This window comes from Ixodes scapularis, unplaced genomic scaffold (genome assembly GCF_016920785.2).
Source record: "Ixodes scapularis isolate PalLabHiFi unplaced genomic scaffold, ASM1692078v2 ptg000490l_1___fragment_3__unscaffolded, whole genome shotgun sequence".
In the NCBI taxonomy this organism is placed as follows: domain Eukaryota; kingdom Metazoa; phylum Arthropoda; class Arachnida; order Ixodida; family Ixodidae; genus Ixodes; species Ixodes scapularis.
The window spans coordinates 579,264-597,073 of record NW_024609988.1 but is presented as its reverse complement, the minus strand read 5'-3'; the positions used below and the strand labels follow the sequence as shown (position 1 = coordinate 597,073).

At 47.4% G+C, this 17,810-nt stretch overlaps 1 protein-coding gene across 1 annotated transcript in view; it reads right to left on the bottom strand.

The window, feature by feature from the left end:
* The window catches only part of LOC115332093 (beta-alanine-activating enzyme), a 56,631-nt gene extending 39,108 nt beyond the window's left edge, over positions 1–17,523 (bottom strand). Inside the window, exons 1-2 of the mRNA XM_042287824.1 lie at positions 17,410–17,523; positions 16,807–17,199 (exon numbers count right to left, since the gene is read on the bottom strand). Of these exons, the coding sequence (XP_042143758.1) occupies positions 16,807–17,199; positions 17,410–17,523 (507 nt within the window). The remainder of the gene's footprint in view (positions 1–16,806; positions 17,200–17,409) is intronic.
* Positions 17,524–17,810: the final 287 nt, after the last annotated feature.

Sequence of the window (17,810 nt, the reverse complement as noted above, 5' to 3'; positions counted from 1 at the left end):
TGGTCCGTACAATTTGACGATTTTCCGGGGCTCATTTTGGAACAAAACAAATAAATTTGATGACCAGAAGTATCCGCAAATTAACCCAAAATGCTTCCCGCTTAAGCAATCGTGGTCCCGACGGCGTCTGGTTTTCCCTTTTCACGGCCCATATGCGTTCTCGGGCGAACCGAGCGCATGAAAACTGACCTTAAAATCTTTCTCGACACTTTTGGTACAGCTCCAGTCGCAGCATTTTGACGAGGAGGCAGGTTTTTGTCCGGTTCCGTTCAAAACAACGCAGGAATACACGTCTCAGATGGGCACTTCCGCCCACAGCCCCGGACCGGAAGTGCGTCCGACGCGCCACCACCGCGCCGTGACGTAACAGAGATGAGTTCGTGTATAAGCGCCGCGGGGAGAAATGAATATCGAGTAGGAAGTGTCGGGCGTAGTGTCGGTTGTTGTGTTTGTGTTCATGTCAGTGGTGTGTAGTACGTGTTACTGGTGTTGCCTGCGTTGTATGTAGGGTTGCTGTCTAGTCGTGGTCGTTCGCAGTGTGTTAACAGGCTCTTCTTTTTTTAAATATAGGCTGCTAGAAATTTTGATAGGTGGCGCAAGTTACCGCCCGATTCTAAATAGTTTGCTTAACTTATTTATCCATGTGATTTCGGCATTCGTTTTTTTTTTCTTTGTCTAGCGGCTTTGTTGAAGCTACCGACGCCGCCGACCGCCGACGGCGCACGTACGTACCTTTGCACGTAGCTACGTCCGCCGCTTGGAGACTTTACTGTGTATAAAATACATCGAACGAGAACTAACGCGTCTTGTGTGCTTTCGATTCGGCTGAAAGGCGCGCGGCTCGCTGGGCTCGTCTCTCGCCTGTTCTCGGCCGCTGGCCACCATGTTTCACAAGGAACACGCTCGAAACGTGTTTTGCGGAAGGCAGACACGGTGTAGCGTTTTAAGTTTACACGGCACCTCATGTGTAAACGAATAACGCAGATGGCTCCGCGTAAAACGAACACGTTTCGACGTGTCCCCTATGGGACAACGGTTTAAACGTCTGGGCGTGTTATTTTTGCTAACAGTGTAGAGGGACAAGCGGCTCCTAGCCGCACGAAACAGAGCAATAACGGGTCTTTGATGCCCTTAGATGTCCGGGGCACCACGCGCGCTACACTGAAGGAAGTAGCGTGTTTTTATCCCTGTCTGTTAAGACAGTAAGCTCAAAAAAAAGTCGCATGAGCAAATACAAAGGGCTAATTCGCCTCTTTTACGACCTATAGGGGGTGCATTGGTGCCTATCAAAATGGCTGTCTTCTTGATGATCGTTGTTGAACAGCGGTACGGGGCCGGGTCTGCGACGCGTAATTCTAGTTTTGCTATATACGAACAGTACTTTAGCCTTGCGTAGTTTTTTCCACGCCAGGAAGGTGCAGGCAAGCCCGTTTATTCTAAGGCCAATCATCCAGGAGCTAGGGAGAGCGATTCTCACACCGCGGTACCAACATCACTAAAAAGTTGCGAATCGAAGTCTATCGGATCGCCCCGGAGGAAGTGTTCGTCTGTATAAATAACAGAGCATAGAAATATAAGTTTCCATAAAATTTCGCCAAAAATAAAAACAATAATTACTTCTTGGTGTCAACGAGTCTACGATATAACTTCCGCGATACGCTCGACGCCGCTCGGGTAGCTCGATCGATCTTGCTGGGATTCTCTTCCACGAATTCGCACCACTTTTCAGAGTTTTACCACTTAGGTTTATGCCAAACATACATACCCAAATACGGTAATTGACAATAGTCTTTTAGTCGCGCGTGAAAGATATGACAGCAAGCAGTGATCGAGCACTTTCGGGCTATGATGTGCTCACAGTAGCGATCGCACAGCCGCATTTGTTTATTTCCAGCCACTACATCGGCTGAAATCTGCCTTTAGCTCATTATCTTCGGACAACTCATCAAACGCGAGGTACCATTCTTCGCTCGCTCCTTGATACGTGTCTGCTAGTCGTTAGACAAAAACACATCGTACTGCTGGAGGTATTTCGTCTGCCCTCTCTGAAAGGCCAGGTCGAGCTCGCTCGTAAAGGTAAGACAGCTGTTGAATAGCAGACGACGTTGCAAAGGAGCAGACGACGATCAGATAGTGGGTCGCGGCGATTCCCTATCTTTCCACTCGAGCCAATCAGAGCTCGGCGTTCTGACGTCACCGCGACCCCTGCACAAGAGGCACACGAACTTGCCCTCCGCATAGCATAGGCTTTGACGACAGCCAGCAGAGCGTCCAAGTGTCTATCCGGAACCACGTGATGAGCACATTATAAGCCTCTGTCCGAGGGTTCAAGCGGTAAGCAAAAGTAAGGAAACACGTCTTCTTTACACAGCCCTTTAAATCACGAGCCTTTCTAAATATGCGTCCAGGAACGTAACTGAAACTGCGTTTCATTTCATCTTACGAGGCAGAGATTTGGACCTACCCAAGTATTGCCGGAACGGTGTAGAGGGATTTGCGACAGAGGCAGGGCACAGTTTCCGGAGGCGCTCCGTTGAGAACAATCTCGGCGGCAACTTCCGAGGCCAGCTGAGACACTTGGAGGTAAGTAAGACTCCACGATCCGTCGCCATCGTCGTACAAGACGGCCGTTCTCTTGGAATGCTTCCGAGCTGCTTCCTCGAAGCAGGTATCCAATCGGCGATGAGCTGTTTTACTCATTTCCCGCTCCTGGAACTGTCCTGGGCTTGTGGCTAGAACACGTAATAAGCGTACACAAAAATATCTGGTACCATTTACAAAACACGAATTTGTATTTGCGCTGCTGCGACCTAATCGGGCCAGAGGAAAAATAGACAAGCTACGGGCAAGTTTTTGATGCTAACGAAAAAGAAATGAATAGATAAGTAAATAACAGTCACGGTAGAACGCACCCGGGAAATGGGTGTATCTCAAAACGTCCCATTCGCATTTGAACCTTGCACATTTCGACCCATTCTCATTTGGTCCTTCTCATTTGAACCTTTTCATTTAATCCGAATCAAGTTTTTCGCAACTGGACCCATTCTCATTTCGCCCGTTCGCACTACGACCGAATGGCACTAGTTCGGCATGCTTCTAACGTCGTTATGCCTTCGCGGCTTAGTTGATGAGCCTTAACTTGCTTGGGCCCCCGACATACCATCAGATATATGTTATGTGTAGAGGTACGCACTGAGAATCCTACATTGACGCCTGCTTCCCTTCCTGTAAGCAAACGAGGAAAAAAAAGCGAGGCACATATAATTTGGAAACTTTGTTTGAACAGAAATCACATACATTTTAGCAGTGATTCTCAACCATTGATGTTTCGCAGACGCCTTGTAGAAAGACGGAGATGATGGAGGACCCCGTTCGGGGTGAGGGGCATAGAAAGGTATAAGTTATCATGATAATGATTCAATAAATGAATAAACTAATTGCTAGTGTGAAGTAGACTTATCTCATTGACATACACACGAGAGGACTCTCCCGAAAATTGGAACGTTTCTTCTCAACGTGAAGAAAGACAACTAATATTGCCGTGCCTGACTGATGAGACAGGGCTTCGCGGACCCCTAGGATGTCTTCGCAGACCCCCTTTTGAGAACCACTGCATTATAGAAGTGGTGGCCTTGTCCCAAATCGAGAGACCTCAAACAACGTGACATTTCGGAATATGATCTGGCTGCGATAAATAGTTGGTCTGTTTTATTGTCAGCTAGTAGCTTTTCACGACGACCTCGGCGCACTGCTACGATCCTTAGCAGAGAGAGTGTGCCGGTAGTATGGCACACACACACACACACACACAAACACACACACACACACACAGACACACAATGCATATCAATGCATTAATATTACCCTAAAAAACGAGTTTGGTATAGAAAGAGTCAAGTGCGACGGGTCAAAGCGAGATATTTTTGAGAATGTCTGTTTCGAAAAGGGCCAGGTGAAAAGGGCGAAACGAGAACGGGCACAAATGAGGAGCATTGGAATGCGAAAGACGAAATGGGAAAGGGCCAAATACGACGGGTCAAAGCGAGAAGATCTTTTTGAGAATGGTTGTTTTGAGAAGGGCCAAAGGAGAAGGTCGAAACGAGAACGGGCTCAAATGATAACCACCCCCGGGAAATAGAGTTTTAACTTCTTTTGTGTTTGCATATCGTTGTAGATACATTTCCGTTGGCATTCCTTTATAACTTCGCCAGGAGGAAGTTAAAAAAAAAAATGCAAGTGCGCACTTCGTGGAATGTAGAGGGAAGAGTCAGAATTGTTCTGCGCAAGTGCAGGACGGCTTCCATATGCGTCCTAGATGGCAGGTGCGGCGATGGGTATTATATATAGCATACTATATACAAGTAACTGCATAAGGAATTTTATTAAGTTTTTTCGACGGGAACTGTTTGTTCCCTTTCCCGGACTTTTCGGCGCATGTGCCTGAGATATAAGTTGTTTACAACTACGAGAAGGTCTTAGAAAGGCGATTTTAGGCGGACGACGCAATAACAACAAAATTCAAGCACATGCGCGCTTGAATTATTAAGAAGGTCAGCATGATTCTCCAAGTAATGAATTGTGCAGGATGCCAAACGTGTTATTAATCCGGTTCTCTTCGTGTTCGGGTTTAACCACTTTGTATATTGTTCCGGTTCGGTTAACGATTCCAACAAGCACGAACCGGTTCAGAACGAGTCATAACTAGTTTAGACCATGGCCGCCAATACATTTCCTCCGGGAGTTGTTCAGCACGCGGTACTTGCAATGGTCGGACACAAACAGGGAGTGTAATGTTCTTATCGCACCAGAAAAACATCACAGCATGAGACAGACACGAAGGACATTTTGCACGAAATATGCGAACTGCGCTGGGTCACCGCGCATCCCACGCACACTCTCACTGTGCACAGCAAAAATGTGTCCAGCACGGTTACCATTTTTGCAACGATGTAAAAATAAAGCCCGTTGAATTGAACTTGAATTTCAATTAAATGCAACAAGCCAAGATGCGTGACGAGCGTGGTTTCGTCTCGCAAATAGTTGCTGGAACTGATATAATTCAGTGGCATCGCAACTGAGAGATCTGTTTGCAGTTATTCTAATCAGAAGTGAAGCTTTACATCTTTCAGGATAACAAACCCTCATAAAATGTTGAGCAATGTGTTTCATGTATCATTGGATTAAAATCGTAAATAAGGCTATTCTCCGAAACAAAAAATTAAAAGAAGACTTATCATATTATATTTAGAAACGTAAATAGGAGGGAGAATACCTTGGTGGTTGGGTAGCTATTTTGTCCGCGGTGGGCGTCTGGTGATCCTGGATGTGCCTCGAAGGCTCCGGGGCAAGCACGCTGCACGAGATTAATGCAGCGCCGATGAAATTACGAGTCAGAGCGCGGCGCAAGGAGTAAACAACACCTGTCCGGGGGAGGAGAGCGCGAGGCCGCGTCGGCAACGAAGGGCAACCGACGCGAGGGGGAGAACCAGACGCGTCGGTAGCTGGGGGCAACGCAACACCTTCTAGAAGAGAAGGCCGTGGCGCTCCGAGTGGTTACGTCGCAATGTCGGAGAAGGAAGTCCATAGCGCAACTACGTGAGAAACATTTGCTAGCATCGAGGTGAAAAAAAAAACAACGTTTCTTGTCGAGCGGCGTGGGATGTTCGTGAGCGTTTATTCGACATTAATATATGTTTTAAAAGCGCAGTATTGTACAATTTATTATAGATATAATATAAACATAAAATAAAACGCGCTACCAAGGTTGAAAGTACCAATTTTATATTTATGATTATCCCCGTAACCGCGGGACTACGTGCAATCCCGCAGATCCCCACACTTTTCGACTGAACCGGTCCGCTTCGACGTTTTCTTCCCTCGTACGGGCTCCGATTCTGGTAAATTTATGCTGCGTGTGAGCTGCTGACTGTCTAAAAAGGAACGATCAGACTTTCAAAAGGGAAGGGAACCGAAAAAAAAATGCAGTCATCGCCGCAGGAAGCGCACGCGAGCAAGAGATGGGTCGACGACGTTAAGCCTCCCACACCGCTGCCGCCGCTTTCGTGTGTATGTGTGTGTGGTACTTTTGATCCTTCCCGTCGTTTCTTGGTCGTCACCGCTGTCTCGGGTAGTTTATTTGAGTTCGCTTGATTTACGGTATTTACGTGGATTCTTCATCAGCGTGGATTTCCACGCTGGTGAAGTAGGAAGTCCAGCTTCGCTGGTCTTCCTTCTTCACCAGCGTGGAATCTATAAGGCTGAAAGCTTTTTTTGTTTACGCAGCCTTATAAACGATGCACTAGCGACGTTGTGATTGTCTCTTCTTTTCGTCTAGAATTATCCGGGTTTGAAATGACCAATAGAGTCGACCTCTGTCCTGCCCGTGTTACCAACCGTCCAATAAGAAATAGACGCTTGACGAGTCCATCATTCCAGAGAAACTTTTATTGTACTATCATTTATTTTCTATACCGCCATTTTCTGTCCATGTGGCAGCAATGGAAGGTGGTACGCCAATATCGACAATCGGCGGGCCTGGCATCACTTGCGCTTTACAAACGTGTTGAGGAGACAAACTTTAAGAGCTCTGTATGGAAACAATTTCTCACAGCAGTGAACTCCAGAACGTCGGTGCCCAAAGGACATCTTCAGTGTCGTTCGTTCAAAGACCGGGATGTCTCATCTCGGTCGTCACAAGTGCAAGGTTTCATCGAACATCGCAAGTATTTATTTCTTTTTATCACCTTTAATGCCCTGAACCTTCCGTGCCCGTGGACGTAAAGGAGAAAGTGGCAACCGCGTGCGCGAAAGGTATCAATGCTAAAGTCCGTCTGATCTCAATCCGAGGAGATAAAAGCTTTACTGGAGTCAAGGAATAATCCAGTGATGGAAAGCGAGAACAAGACAACACTCGACGAGTTAATCGAGTTTCTGCAACCCTTCAAAGATGCTAGCGACGTGCTTGAGGACGAAAACCGTCCAACACTTCCTCTGGCTGTGCTTTACGCTTCCGCGTTGAAGAACCATCGGGAACATGCTCCGGTGGCTGCACTAGAGGCAGTGGAAATCGAGAAGAACAAGGCCCGTGCTCGTCATTTTCTAGACACGAAGCTGAAAATTTCTCTCCTCCAAAAGACCGCCACATTTTTCTGGCCTCAGTTCCGCCATCTCCGCATGTTGCCTGAGAGCGAGCGCCTTGAAGTCTACGCGCACGCCAGAGAGCTCCTTGCCCATGTCTCTGAAGCAATGACCCAAGATAAGGATGAAACTGATGATGACGTTCGAGATCCCGCCTCGAAAAGAAGGTGCCTGGGTTTGTTCCAAGACTGGTGTGACGAGGAGGATGACAAAGTAGCCACCGTTGAATTGGAGGAGTTTCTGCACGGCAAAAGGAACTACTTGTGCTCAGGAGTGTTTGAGCTTTGCGGTATCTGAAGAGCGAACGAAAGGGAATTCTCGAAACTCTCACTTCTATCCAAACGCATCCTGTGCATCCCCGTGTGCTAGTAGTGAAAGGAACCTTAGCGCGGCGGGCTACGTCATGCAAGCAAGGCGGACCTGCCCGAAGAAAGAGTCAATGAACTATTCATTGTTTCTCCACAAAAACATCTAGGAAGGAAAGTTCTCCGTAAAACGAATTGAATGGAACTACGAAAAGTGCAATATCTGTTCAAGAAATTCATAGATAAAACATTTCCTTTTGTCTATCGAATTCTCGGTGTGCCTTGAGTTCAAAGGTTGTCGCAATTGATGTGAATAATTTGCCCATATTCTTGAAAATACATCCTCGAGGGCGGCGTATTTATCGTGTAAAAAAATTGTCGGTCCCAGTTTTCCGGCGCGGGCCGGCCTCGGGCTCATATTTTAAAATCTCATCGGGCTCGGGCCGGGCCCGGGCCGTGTCCCTACCGGGCCGGGTCGGGCCGGGCATAAAAATTTAAAATTCTGTTGGGTCCGGGGCGGGCCCGGGCCGTATCTCTACTGGGCCGGATCGGGCCGGGCCTGGAAATTCCGGCCCGTGCAGTGCTCTAGGGCTTCCTAGTGGGGTGGCCTTTGCCCGCCGCAACTCGTCTGCTAGCACATTCTTTGTCTGCGCGCGTCCGTTGCGGCTGAAATTTTGCCGGCCAGCCCTGTCGCGACGAGGAAACCCGCAAGCGCTGTTGGACATTTTGTGCCGCCTTACCTTGCGGTCTTGTTAGGTTCTCAAGGGTGTTTGGGCTCCATCCAAGAATGATGTAGCAACGAAACAAACGCTCACGTTCGTCCTTGATGTCCGCGCATTCAAGTAGGAAGTGCGCGTCCCACGCCAAGGCCGCCGCGCATCTCGGGCATCTTCGGTCGCCGGCGGGCCGCCATCTCGCTCCGCACTCGGGGGTGAAGGAAAATTGTGAGGTGAAGTATTTCTATCCCGTAGGAAAAATAAAGTGGACGTCGTATCTCGCTTTCCGCGATGGCGTCGACCTAACCCATCTCAGTGCAGGAAACCGCTGCGGCTCGGTCAAACATGGAGACCCCATTTTCCTTCCACGAAAAACCTCATAAAACCCAAAACAAAAAAGGACAAAAACCCCTAAGGATGAAGAAAAACGAGGAAACTAACCACAAGAAAATAGCGCAATAAGGCAAACGATCTGGTTAAAGTGAAACATTTCTAACCACCAGAGCTGGTGCTGCCTGGTTTCAGCCAACGGGCGGACTTACAGCTGGTGACACCGACCCCCACGTGATTCCTCCACGATGAACGTGGTGGGGGAGAACGTGCAAGATAACGGACCGCACGGCTGGGGTAGACGGCTGGACACGCGACGCGACAATACTCTTATCTATCCCCTTTCACCCCTCTCTCCCCCCCCCCCCTCACCGCCACCTTCACAGTGGTGACCTGCCATAGGGAAAAGAAATGATTGCCGACTGTTCATCTTGTTCTTTTTATATCGTTTTGCGGCAACGATTGTTGTCGCCGAGGGAGTGTTTTGATAGGTTATTTTTATCGTCTGCATCTTTTTCTTGTTTTCTTCATTCTTTCTTTTTGTTCACGTCAGCGATCGAGCCATGAAAATGTGCCTTCAGTAGTTTATGAAATTTTTTGGATGGTCATTTTTTCTCGTTACCTTTGCTCGGTTATATTGGGGCTTTGAGTGAGTTTCGGAGAAAGGGCTGTTTTGACATGCAGTGACTGTGCCAAAAAACGTCTGTGCGGTAGGCGACACAGCAATTTGCTTGTGGTTTGGAGATAATCGTTCAGAAAAACATCCGATAACAGCTGACGCTTTGCGATCTTGTTGAATGCAGCCCGTAAAATTTCCAGCGATCGCACCGACGCTGCGAATGCAGTCGAACCTGATGGAACCTAAAGTCCCTAGATAAGAGATTCCTACAGGTATTGACAATCTTTGAAGCGCCGACTGCATGACGGTGAACGTTATAGGAACTTAATGGCGGCGTACAGCAGAGGTTTGAACTCAATGCCGCCATTTGTTTCCAGCGAAATGCGCTTTGTCATTTTTATTGGTTGTCGTTACCTCTAAAAGAACTGTCAAGGGTCTTTAATAAAACCCAGTCACAAAGCTGCTGTGACTGTGCAACTTTGATTTTAGTAGCAGATTGACAGGCACCGCACCGATTTTGGACACAAATCGCTGCATGTGAAACAGGCTTATGTTTGCTCAGCCTCTCTGCCAGGGATATATATTGGCATAGCTGGCGCCCGTGCTACGGCGATCTGGAGTTCGCCTATCTTTTTTTGGTGACTTAACGAAGGAAGACAGCATGGAGAAACACTTCACTACGATAAAGAGCCACTTGGGGACCCATGCAAACTCCGTTCTTTTGTTCCCAAGAGGGTCCTTATCTCAGTGAAGTGTTTCTCGGTGCGTGTGGGCTTGCCATTCAACAAAACATCAAAAATTTGAGAATTGCGGCAATATTGCGGTATGCGAACGATTTTCTAATTTTGTGTACGAGGGTAGTTGACACCCAAAATGGCGAGTGCCTCAATACCATGCTGAGAAGTTTCCAATAATGGTTGCATGGGGCTTACCTTCACATATGAGATTCCCATTAGGAAAATCATTAAGTATCTTGATTGGCATTAGAATTCGGTGATACGCATGTATGCTGGTGGTACCAAGCCTGATCGGGTAAAGGCTTCCTCCCCTTTAGCTCTGAGCATTCCAAAATCGTAAACCAGAGAGTAGCCACCACAGCCCTGTCATCCAGCCTGAGAACGCCATGTGAACATCAAATCACACGAAGCGTCGAAACACAAGTACCGGACTTCAGGATGCTGGCTACCCCCAAAACGTATTGGCCTCCATATGCGAAAAAATATGCCATAGCATCAGGAAGACTAACCACCATATTGACTCCACAACACAAAAAAGACAGGAAAACCTTTTGATCACTCATATCGCACATAGATTACACACTCACACACACAAGATCACACTTAGATTAAAAGCTTTCAGCCTTTTTATTATAGTGAAGAAGGAAGAGCATTGTAGCAGTAGCTTCTGTTCTCGGCGGTGGCTTTCCAGGCGAGTGATCTGCTCTGCTTTCGCAAGGGAAACTGAAGCGCTCGACGAAGTTGATCTTTAGGCGATAGCGGCCTCGCGGCGATTGCGGAACCATTCGCGCTGCTGCGCACATCGCCGCTTGTTCTGCTCCCCCTCTTCTTCCCCCGAAGAAAGGCTTCCGCGCCCCTATTGGAAAAACCAGCATAAAAATCTAACTGGTCAAGCTGGTAACTAAACTGGTAGAACTGGTCAATGTTGTAGTCAAACTAGTTTAATCTACAATCAAGGTGGTTTAAGCTGGGCAAGCTACAATTTGATGTGGTCGGTCTGGTTTAAGTAAAAAACAGCATGGTCTAACTAGAATCTGGTTTTATATTGTGGGATTCTTTATGGTGGTCCCTCTACTAATAATCGCCGCCCGATCGGTATGCGCTCCGCCCGTAACCCAGGGAGTGACATAACATAACGAGATGACAGCGAATGGGTTTACTGTACCTCCCAGTTGCCCGTCGGCGAGAGCCGGCAGTCCAGGAGCGCCGACCCTTGTTGTCGCCCGTCGATCAGAGCTCACAGTCGAAGTCCGTGTCCAGGCCTGCGGATCGCCTTTTTCATGCCAGCGCTGCCTAGGGTGGCTTTCCCGGGCTATTAATGCCCCAGTCTCACTGCGGAACCACCCCGGGATCGTCATAGCCCAGGTCATATGGCCAGGGCTCGCCGTTTTTACCGGTCTTGCTCCAGACCTCGCTGGTGGACCGCTCCGGGGTTCGCCATGGGCCAGGCCAGGCAGCCCGGCTCCGTCGTTCCTGTCCAGCTTCAGCCTCGCTCAGCACGCAATCTCTTGCACCAGCTCGTGTCTTCTCCGCCGACCGCCTGTCACGTGCCCTCTGCCTCGTCTTTCACCCTCGGCTCCCACAAGATTCAATCTGGTGTAGCTCGGAGCCAGTCTGGTCCTAACTGGTCAAACTGGCTTTCCATAGAGCCAATGTGGTCAAGCTGGGAGTCAAGCTGGGAGTCAAGCTGTTCAAGCTGGGAGACAAGCTGGTCAAGCAGGGAGACAGCTGGTGAAACTGGTCGAACTCATGATCGTGCTTGTCAAGCTGGTCTTGGTGGGAGCGCGCACGCCAAGGTCGGCTAGAGATGGTCGAACTGGCATCGCTGGGAGCGCGCGTGCCAAAGTCGGCTTGGGCTGGGACGAGGCCATGTCCTCTTCTTTGTCCTCTCGTATTTGGCAGACGACCGGGCGCTTCAGGCGCGGTGCGAGCTGCCTTTATGTGCGAGAAAAGAAAGAGAGAGAGAGAGCTAGGAACGGAGGCTTCGAGACAGGTTTTGGTAGCTTGCGCACATTTTCGAAGGGACGGCTGTGTGCGCTTTGTTCAGAGACTACTTGAACGACGGTGCAAGCGAAGCGGCTTTTGAGGAGACAGCGATCGGAAGTCCGTTCAGTGCGCGAAGAGGTCGGACGTTCCGACCGAGGCGTCGCTTCGTGTCTTCGATCGAGTGTGTGCCCGTGAATGAAGGTGGTGCCGAAGTGTATCACCATTGCTATCCAAGCCAAACGGATTTCCTTGCCTCTGCCGACCACGCAAGAGGCCGCTTCGCCCTCATCACTGGCGGGACCCAGGTTCGTTTCTTTCATTCGTGTAGTATTTTCTTTTGCTATTGCCTGTTTTTGCCGTGTGTCTAGTATTTTTCGTGTTGCGAGATAACCAATCTGGTTTTAATAAAATTCTTTGTTTCGTACCGAGAACCACTGTCTGTGCGTCAGTTAGCACTGTGTCAGCGCCGAGGATATGTAGCATCTGAGCTCATGGGAGCAGGCCGCAAGTACGAAACTAATAAATTGGGTGCCACCCTATTGGAAAAACCAGCATGAAAATCAAACTGGTCAAGTTGGTAGCTAAGCGGGGTAGACTGGTCAATGTGGTAGTGCAACTGGTTTAACTGGAAATCATGCTGGTTTAAGCTGGGCAAGCTAAAATTTAAGCTGGTCAGTCTGGTTTAAGTAAAAGCCAGCATGGTCTAACTACAATCTGGTTTTAGATTTAATCTGGTGCAGCTGGGAGCCATTCTGGTCCTAACTGGTAAGTCTGGTTTTCCATGGAGCCAATGTGGTCAAGCTGGGAGACAAGCTGGTAAAGCTGGTTGAACTCATAATCGTAGTGGTCAAGCTGGTCTTGCTGGGAGCGTGCACGCCAAGCTCGGCTAGAGATGGTCGAACTGGCATTGTTGGGAGCGTGCGTTTGCCAAGGTCGGCTTAGGCTGGAATGAGGCCACGTCCTGTTCTTTGTCCTCCTTTTTTGGTAGACGACCGGGCACTTCAGGCGCGCTGCGAGCTGCCTATGTGTGCGGGAAAAGAGAGAGAGAGAGAGAGAGGGTTAGGAACGGAGAATTTGAGGCACGTTTGGCTAGCTTGGGCAGATTTTCGAAGGAATGGCTATGTGCGCGTTGTTTGGAGATTACTTGAACGACGGTGCAAGCGAAGCGGGTTGTGGGGACACAGCGAGAGGCAGTCCGCTCAGGGATGGTAGAGGTCGGACGTCCCGACTGAGGCCTCGCTTCGTGTCTTCGAACATGTGTGTACTCGTGAATGACGTTGGTGCCGAAGAGTATTGCCAATGCCATCCGAGCCACACGGATTTCCTTGCCTCTGCCGACCACGCAAGAGGCCGCTTCGCCCCCATCACTGGCGGGACCCAGGTTCGCTTCTCTCATCCGTGGAGTATTTGCTTTTGCTATAGCCTGTTTTTGCGTGTCCAGTGTTTTGGAGTGGATTGGAGGCACAGGAGGGGGAACGAATGTAGAAAATGACGTTTGTGGGATGCTATGTCTGTGTTTTGCAACTGGTTGACTTTCTTGCTCATTCTCGGATGATGACAAATTGTGCCGAGGTGGTTTTCTCTTTCTTTTCTGCGACCCTTCTTCTTCTGTCGCAAGGTCGGTTGTCCCCTTTACTTTCTTTTCTTTGTTCTTTGGAATCTTCATATGTCGCTGAAGGAAGAAAACTTAATAGTTTAGTTTATGGCAAAGTTACGCCTAGATCATGTGAGCCTGCGAGCACTTCATAGTTAATAAAGGTATTATTCTGACCAATAGTTTACACAAAAAACCCAGATAATTTTATGTTTAACACATACGCTCGCAGCATCAGGTAGAAATATATTGGCCATTAATGTCATTATGTTCACACAAATATGGGCTACATTAGTGTCAATATGCGAACACAAAATACATTCATCCTCTTTTAGCTCATTGTTATTTTTGCATGCAGTGTAATGACTAAAGTAATAGAAAAAAAAACGCCTACCTCTGCTTATTTCAATCTGAATGAGCACAGTACCAGCACACATTCATATCCCATAATGACCAATGTGTGACGCATATTAAATATATCAGACTAGCAATAATAGTGGACCGGAAGTTTCTCACCTAGAGCATGAACCAGTGCTCCCACACCTCAAAGACAGGCTGTTCTTTAAACAGATTTGCAGTATTTTTAAATGAGAAGCCCACAACATTGGGTCCCAGAATGTACCCTTTCTCAAAAAGGCGTATTTTCAGCCTGAATTGTCTCTTAAAGGCTAGTCCCAGCGAGCAGAGTTACAGATCATAAGAAAAATGTACTGGATAATTCTGAATCGAGGAGGCATTTATCAATACAGGTGGATATCCTTTTTCCACCAAGGTGTGTGGTTAGAAAAATATGAAAATGGGGAGCCTCGCAAGGTGGTGCGAACAGTTTATTCGGATATTAATCAGGCTTCAGAGTTTGGAACATAATCAGTCAGCAGGTTCAATGAACTTACGTACCACGTCCACACATTTGTAACGGCACGCAGTGAATCAAGAAAGTAACAAAAACAGCAACCTGGCCAATTTGCCATTTGGCAGCTGCATCTCGAAACTGCCCGACAGTTTAAAAAGTTGCGTGCTAATTACCTATAAACAAAAGTGATGGTAAACATTTCTTAATGTGGCAACATGCCTTGCCTATTTGTACAGGCAATTGTGTAAGCTTAATCTATTCCCTGTAATTCCTGTAAAGATTAGAATCTACATTTAGGTTTTCCTTCAAATTCAACAATCTTAGATCACATTTTAGTAGGAATAGAGGCTGTACACAATTGACATTTGGGGATTTTTAGAATTCTTACGGCCCGTAGTGCGAGTTATTACAATATTAGATGACCTCAGAAGCTTAAAGTGATTTCTGAGATTGTCTATCTGTTGTGATAACTCATTCTACGGGCCATGAGCTTCCTAAAAATTCAACAATTAATATTATGCATTGCCTATTTAGTATTTTCCTATCAAAACGGGATCAAAGACCGTGACATACTCCTTTTTGAGCGCAAAGATCCTCCTGGTACGGGTGGTGTAGATTCCAGCAGCAGCACCAGTAGGGAGACAAGGGCGCTTGTCAGCCAATTGCGAGCGACGGCATCCCCCGTCGATTGATTTGAGTGAAAAACCAGCGCGCGCATGGATTGATCATGGTGCGGACTGCCTCTAAGACTTTTTGGGCTAGCTACTTAATCTATCATCGTTGGAGTTAGATATAGCATGGGAGTGAGCAAGAAAATGTCTCCCGCAAGTATTACTTACACACGTTCTAGGAAGTAGACGAGCAGGCACATCACTCTTCCTGAGGAAGGCGAGGTGAGAACTGTAGTTTGCATGTATTCCTATTGTCACAGGGCTAATAAGCGGTTTCGTCTTCTACAATATATAATATAACAATATCAAGCATCTTGAAAAACCTCTTTAGTGTCCCTTTAAAGGCCAAAAACACTTTACGGGCTTTCCACTTTTCCACTCTCTTCTATATCATCCCATCTCTCCCTTCAACAAGTGGCTCCCCTTCACAGATTAGGAGAGGAGGTCGCTAAGACGATTAGCTCCCCTGCAGAGGACCAAGGTCGAGTGTTGGTCTTTAAGGGAAGGGAACAGGTAAAATTTGTAAGACTGTTGATCTGGCAGTATTTTTATTACTTATTTATGTAACAGACACTTAAGAATATAACAAAGCCAATAAGCAGCTATGTGGACCAGCAGTTGATTTTTCTCCGTAAGTGGCACAGAAGCATAATGACTTTTCGATATAAATTCAGACAAAATGTGGATCTTGTGGCCTAAAAACTCAAAACTGTAGATAAGTAGATTTTTTGGTTGTATATTATTCTCTGAATTGTGAGTGCATAATAAGAAACTTCCAGAAATAAAACTACCTCCACTGCATTACACATTCATATGCCAAAAACAAAAGCTTCGGCCAGAAATAGAAGAGGGAATGTTCAAGAGTGTAAAAAGGAAATGCATGAAATGGATGAAGATTAACATAGGCACTACTTGCATTTATCAGTCTTTTTTGGGATGCAATGTGAAAGGTAGAAACACTTGAAATACATAGAATATGATACATAAAAGCTCCAATATAAGACATGTCACAATACATTAGGTAAAGCCTCGCAAGCGAATGACTGTTTGTGGGATTAGCGTAGAAATTGCAAAGTGCAGAACTAATATTTGATGTCAATTATTGGACTTACACGATGATCCTATGACTCTGCATGGGTGCAAAGCCCAGCCAGCAGAGGGCTCTTCGCAATCTTTGACAGCCTTTCTCAGCCTGTTGCCTCTATAGGGTGGTCAAGCTGTGTGGTCACATTTACACCAATTTGATGGGATTACTGACAAAGCATCATAATCCTCCTTGAAATTAACAACATGATACATTATCTGGAAAGAAGTATACTATTTACTTTCTAAGCTATTTCTGAAAAAAATTCGCCGCTCAGAAGACATACACCAGAGGGATACTGTTACACATGCAAGTAAGTGAGAGAAATAAAAGCATAGGAGCCCGTCCATGTGACAAGCAGACACATTTGCTTTTGATGTCTTTCACGCTCCACAACGAGTACTCTGCTGAAAGACTTGACGCCTTGAAGATTCCAAGCTCACAGGAGGGCACTACACGGATGCACAGGCTATCAAGCGCTCTGAAAAACTGGCCACAGATGCGGTGCCCCCCATTTTCTTGTAAAAAGTTCCTGATGAGGACCACATTTCCATCCTTCAGCTGGACACAATTGTCGGACGGCATGACAGAAAGCCGTGTGCCCTCCAAAGTGTGTTCAAAGTACTGGCTTCCCAGGAAGTTTAGAGGCGCTGGTCCGTCAAGGTGTTGCTTTAGCTTAGCTGGGCTTTGTTCTGCAGAACTCGGCGTGGAGGCGGAGTCGAGCTCTGACTTCCGCTTGATCACTTGTTGCAGAGCCAAGGCAGGCCCCCTCACCAACTTCTCCAGCTTCCCAAGGAAGTTTTCAAAAGGAAACGTTGAAAATGTGTCCACGGGGCCAAACTGCCGGACATCCTGTGCCAGGGGAATCAAGGAGTGGATGTTGTATACATAGATTTCATTCCCGTACAGGGTGCCAGCCTCAGAGACAAACCGTCTCAACAGAGACTCTCCAAGATGCAAGATCTGTGCAAGTGTAAACTTGGGGCTGGCTAGTATAGACATGGCAATGCTGAGCTTCATGAAGTGCGTGTAGAACTGCTTCTCCAGATGTTTCCGGAGCAGCGCTGGTCCAAAGTAGAGCACAAAACTGCAGAACCCGGCCACTTTCCAGTGCTCTCGCACATTCAGCGAGCATGGCTTGCAGTTGAACTTGCAGGAACTTGGTGCCTGGAATGGTAGCACTCGTTCCGAGATCTCAAGTTGGGATCTGATGGGAAGCTTAGAAACGAATGGTGTTGATGATGTCCAGTACTGAACGAGCAGTTTCTACAAGACACCTTGACAGACTAGATGCATATAGTCAAGTAGAAACATGCTGATCAGACCAACGCCCAGTGTCAAAAGTGGTGAAGTGCCACAATGATGGTCAAGATTCACCCAATCTCTAAACTCTTCGTCGGTGCGCAGTGGGGCATCGACATCTGGGAACATGATTCTCTCGCCATCATGCTTCCCTTTTTGAGCGCATTTTTCACATCCGAAGTATGCCATGTGTAATTTACGCTCTTGAGGTATGCCCTGGCTGGGGCATCGCAGACGAAGGAACGAAGCCTTACTTCATGCACCTTGCTGCTCAGACGGATGCCCTGGGTCATCAATGTTCCCATCTCTTCTACGAACTTTTCATGAAGATATTCACATCGTCAGGTTTGGAGTCTCCTTCGTAGAGAGCAGCAAGAGAAGGGGTCTGTCCACCGCTTTCCTTGACTGAAACAAGAATCGGCCAAGACTGCTTTCGCGAACTTCCAGCGATGGGAAGTCCATTCAGATTGACGGAG